At 40.4% G+C, this 5,640-nt stretch overlaps 1 protein-coding gene across 1 annotated transcript in view; it reads left to right on the top strand.

Moving 5' to 3' along the window:
• The window catches only part of vps33b (VPS33B late endosome and lysosome associated), a 46,496-nt gene that overhangs the window by 7,586 nt on the left and 33,270 nt on the right, over positions 1 to 5,640 (top strand). Inside the window, exon 6 of the mRNA XM_050049816.1 lies at positions 5,208 to 5,275. Within this exon, the coding sequence (XP_049905773.1) occupies positions 5,208 to 5,275 (68 nt within the window). The remainder of the gene's footprint in view (positions 1 to 5,207; positions 5,276 to 5,640) is intronic.

Raw genomic sequence — 5,640 nt, 5'->3', positions numbered from 1 at the left:
ACACACCTCACCTCCTGATGCTTTCCTTACAGGTCAGTTACACAGGATATAGTTTTATACAGTCCATGGCAGCAACAGTCATGTTTACAACAACAAAGACATTATTTAAAACCCAATAATATCTCACTGGAATATAAATATTCCTCCTGACATCACAATACTGAGCCAATAATATCTCACTGGAATATAAATATTCCTCCTGACATCACAATACTGAGTGAAGAAAGTCAGGTTATCTCAGCATGAAAACAGACATCAGTATCAGTCATTGATCCTGCTCTCTGTCCCTCCTCTACTGAGGACACTCACTGTCTGCAGGTCGGCTGCCTCAGGTACATCAGCTTTCATTTAGTTTGTCTTTAACACTTTGCTGTTAGCACCGCGAGCGCGATGTGCTTGTGTCGACCGCGATCATAAATCATAATAGCGGTGAATGAGAGACTGCGGACAGAGCAGATTGAAATATGGCTTTCTACATGCTGATCACATGTATTGATAAAGTATTGGCTTGGCTGGCAGAGGTTTTATTGCACTTACTCACAGTAACAAGTGTAGCTGTCGTTAACTAGAGTAATCTTGAAGTTATATTGTCTTCATCTGCACTGCGGCCTCTCTGCTGTTGAGTTTGTTTGTCTGTGTGTGCGCGCGCGCTGTGAGGGGTGACATGCAGAGAGCAGGAGAGAGGCTGCAGAATGATGATGAAACCGAAACTTGAAAAAGTAACGCCGATAATGGCGGAGCTTACTGTTATTACTGTGTTGATTAAACTTGCCTTGGGTTGTTTAATACCGGGTCTCGGTACCGATCCCTGCCCGGGCGTTTGATAAAGTCTCCTGGTTGGCCGGTGATAGATTGGTGTCAAACTGTCGTTACAGCCCGTCCGAGCGCTTAATGCCAGGCTCGAATCACTCTATATAGAGAGTGGGTTAGAGAATGTGCAGGTGAGGTCAGAAACCCAAGGAGGGCTTATAAATTGACCCCACATTGACCTTGTTTAGTCAAGGAAAATGAATATTGTACATCTTATTGGGTAACAAGAAAATAAATAATAAATAAAATNGTCATCGTCTCATTTGAAGTTGCCCAATAAGAATCCAGACTGTCATAGCATTATTTTTTCTCAATAGACGAAGGTGTCAAAGCCGTGTTGACAGGAAAGAGGCAGAGCAGAAAACCGCAAAATCACTTGGGGCAGTGTGGGCGGGGCATCAAGGCCACTGTGGCTTTAGGGCAGATATTTTTTTCAAGGGCACAGGGGCAAATTGGGAGGCCAAGAGAGCTATGGCCCTCGTGGCCCTCGTGAAATTCCTACCCTGGCGGTATATAATTTTTCATACCTTCATACCTTCCTGAATTGTCGACATGTCATACAGTTTAATGACGGTACAAGTGTGCGGTGCTACAACCAAACCGTCTCCTCCTATTACTCATACAGTTAGTTAGTCCACTACCAATAAACCTTTAATTCACTGAGTTAGATTGTTCATTGTTTGTTTATTGTTTATTTGCACATATAAAAGTAACAAATTATAGTTTCAGTACAAATCACTCTATATAGAGAGTGGGTTAGAGAATGTGCAGGTGAGGTCAGAAACCCAAGGAGGGCTTATAAATTGACCCCACATTGACCTTGTTTAGTCAAGGAAAATGAATATTGTACATCTTATTGGGTAACAAGAAAATAAATAATAAATAAAATAAAGTTAAATAAGAGAAACAAAAATGAAATAGGAAAGAAGGAATGAAAAATAAAAATCAAACAGAACAAAATCATTTATACAAGATAATTGTACCACAATTGACTAGTCCTAGTAAACTATTAAAAATAGTGTTAAAATAGTTTCATCAATAATCTCTTTTTAAATAAAGACAAGGAGGCAGTAATATCAGCAAGATTATGATGTTCATTCCACAATGTGATTCCTTTATATTTAATAGTGAATTGCCCTCTGCTAGTACGGCAGTGGGGGAGATGCAGGTGTCCTGCTTGTCTTGTGTATTTTGGAATTCATGCGAAAATATTGCTGAAAGTGGTTGGGTAATTCATGACTTTGGTGAATTGCCTTATAGATGAAAATGCAGATTTACATGATGTTAATATCAAATATGGTTATGATCCTCAGTTTTAAAATAGAGTAGAGGATGGAGCCCTAGTATTTGAGGAGCTGCTCTGACAAAACATTTTTGGAGTAAGTGGAGCTTACAGAGTTTAGTGGGGTTTGTGTTAGCCCAAACAATATTACAGTAGACTAGATATGGCTATATTAATCTGTAATATAAAACAAAAAAAAAAGACTTTTAATTTTTAATTTAATTTTAATTTTATATACTTTATTAATCCCCCTGAGGGGAAATTCAATTTTTTCACTCCTTTGTCATTAACACACAGGTCCAAAATAGACACACATGCACAAACAGGACCTATACATGCTCAAAGTGGAGACATGTCAGAGTGAGGGGGCTGCCATGGACAGGCGCTCTGAACTGTTGGGGGAGTCGGTGCCTTGCTCAAGGGCACCTTGGCAGTGCCCCGTGAACTAGCATCTCTCCAGCCACCAGTCAAGGGCACCTTGGCAGTGCCCCGTGAACTAGCATCTCTCCAGCCACCAGTCCACACTCCATATTTGGTCTGGATGGGGACTTGAACAGGCGACCCTCCGGCTCCCAAGCCAAGTCCCTATGGACTGAGCTACTTGGACACCTTTTTTGCCATAAAATCAATATGTTCCTTTCCAAGTACAATTTTCATCCACCACAACACCTAGGAAGCAAGCAGAGGATACTTTGTTAATTTCCTTTGTAATTTTATTAGTTTCCTGCCTGAAATTTAATTAATTTTTTTTGTTTTTTATATTTAGAGATATTTTTTTCAGTATGAACCATTTAGAATATGCTTGGAGGCCCACGTTTGGACTCATTTATAAGAGTTTTGAAGTGCTTGTTGGAAAGAAGAAGATTTGAATCATTTGCAAATGTAATGGGAAAACTGTATTTGAAACTGTGGCTAGATCGTTGATATAAATTAAAAATAATAAAGGACCCAGAGTTGAGCCTTGGGCCACACCACATGACAGTGCCATTGTGTTTGACTTACAGTTGTAAATCACAGTCTCTCTCTGTTGTTGCCAGCTGGCTATTTATGGTCCTGTGTGCTGAATGGGCGCTGAAAAAAACAAACGAGGTTCTGTGACACACGCATGCTGCTCAGGCAGGGAGTCGCTGTGTCTTTTAGCTCAGCTGCCTGTTCCATCAGTAGAGACTGGAGTCTGAACTCTGGTGGGAGGTGCAGTGTAGGGATGGGTACTGAACCCCAGTATTGAACGAGCCCCTGGGCTACATTCTTCAAGACTGCAGTATTGATAAGCTCTGACCTTAACGGTTCCGCTATCGGTACTGGAGCAGTCGCATTTTTTTTTTTTTTTAACAAGGTAAACCTTATCTTGCACATTTATCTCACCAACTCCGTCAAGACAGCACATACACCAACTCAAGCTCGTAGCCTTCCTTTAGATAGATAACGATGGTGGAGAGAGCCAAACGGTCAAAAGTGTGGCTTTACATGACAAGAGTTGATGCAGACACAGCGCGTTGTCACAAGTGTGACAAATGTTTTGCGTGTAAGGGCGGCAACACTAGTAATTTGTCAAAACACCTTGCGAAAGTGCATCATATTCAGACAGAAAGATGTACAGTGTTTGACTGCCCTAGCACAGCTAGTTCATCTATGTCCAGTCCAGGTTTGTAACATTATGCTAGCAGCCAACACGTGGAGTTAATAACCATTAGCTATTTTGCGACCCTATTTACTAAATAGGGTTTCAGATTTGGGATTTTATTTGTGTATTTTTCAGATACTTCTAAATACATGAATATAACCATAATTATAGCCTGGGCTGGGTGCGTGGGATTTCCCCCCCTCTGGTCTAGCCATAGTGATTAATGTTACTTCACCATATAAAATACCTAGAATACCTAACATACCTAGAATACCTAATATTTTTACTTGTAGGCTAGATTTGTTTATATATGCTACAGTAATTTGTTTTCCACAGAGCTGTACGGTGCGAGCATTTTACTGCATTTGCGACTAAAAATAGTGTTGTGCAAGTAAAAGAAATCATTCAGGAGCACGCTGTGCGAGTACAGATTTCAACCAGCAGCAGAATCCTGTCGGTTGTGGGTTGATCAGGGGTCACAGACACAGACAGGAATACGTATTCCTGTCAAATACGGCGGCCATAGTGTTCCGCGGAGCAAGATAATGGCTTACCGGCGACGGAGAAGCCTGGCTCCAGGTCCAATATTGTCCTCTTTGTTGATGTTATGACTGCCCAGAAATACCTGAACAGTTTGTTGATGTTATGACTGCCCAGAAATACCTGAACAGCTGAGCTGTGGCGGCACACAGGTATGTGACGTGTCAGAGGAGAAACGAGCGGTTTACATTTCTCTCTTTGTGGCAGGTAACGGTCCACAAACCTGAGCGCACTTTAGGGACTGTTCTTTACTTGTCAGGGGAGGAGGGTGACTGGTTGATTTTTATTTTATTTATTTATTTTATTTTGATCCCCCCTATGTTAATCACTTATTGATGCCGTTTTTGAAGTATGAATAAGTCAATATGTAATTTATTTCATTGAAATATCATTGATGTATTATAGAAAAGTGATTTATCTTTTAATACATGACAAAAGGCACATCTGCCTAATTTTTGCTGTGGTATTGTGATACTACTCAGAACCGTGATACTTTCACTGGTATCGTACCGTGGGTCCCAATTTTGGTACTGTGACAACATTATTATTTTATGTATTTTACATTTCAAGTTGTAAAAAGTAAAATGTTTTGTTAAAAAACTATTTTGTTGCATAATGAGAATTGAGAAAATATAGCAATTTATGTTCTTGATTTGTTTTTTTCTTCCTCAAAAAGTATCGATAAGAGTACCTTTAAAATACCGGATCAATAAGCAGTACTGATAAGAGTAGTAGTACCGTTAAAATCTTAATGATACCTATCCCTAGTGCAGTGTGTGTGTATTATACCGTCAGGATTACTTCATACCCTGGTATACTGTAATACTGTGATACTGCCCAAGCCTAGTGTGAAAGCACCCTCAGTTAGAACATTGTTCCTGCATTCCTCGAATACTATACAATGATAATAAATAATTTAAGGTGTATTTCATTCCATATTCCTTGTTCCAGATGTGGCCAATGCAGACAAGGCAGCAGGAAAATTTAGAAGATACAAAATCATCTTTGCCCCTCAGAAGGTATTTCCCGCTCTGCTGTTGTGCATAGGCTTTGCTTTGATTTATTTTGGTTTGGTTTGGTTTGGAGCTGCGCTCCAGCCTGTTGCAGTCGCTCCTGCTTGTTTTCTCGGTTTTCTTACTTTTTTGCTTCATTACGTTTGGTATTTGTGCTGGCTTTTTGTGATTGTCATTTTGAAACTACGCCCTCTCAAAACATGCTGATTGAGAGAGTTGTACTCGTTTTCCTCACCCTGGAATTACTTATTTCATTCGGACCCGGCACCATTGCGCAACAACTTCATGGCCGCATTGTTTACTCCAGAGATCAGCTGATTGCGCTGAGGCTGGCCGGCTTTGGGCCGGAACAATCGGAGATACCAGCTGAA

The sequence above is a fragment of the Epinephelus moara genome, chromosome 1, assembly GCF_006386435.1.
Source record: "Epinephelus moara isolate mb chromosome 1, YSFRI_EMoa_1.0, whole genome shotgun sequence".
NCBI classification, from domain to species: Eukaryota; Metazoa; Chordata; class Actinopteri; order Perciformes; family Serranidae; genus Epinephelus; species Epinephelus moara.
Note: the sequence above shows the minus strand (reverse complement) of the source record. Positions and strands in the feature narration are given on the sequence as shown.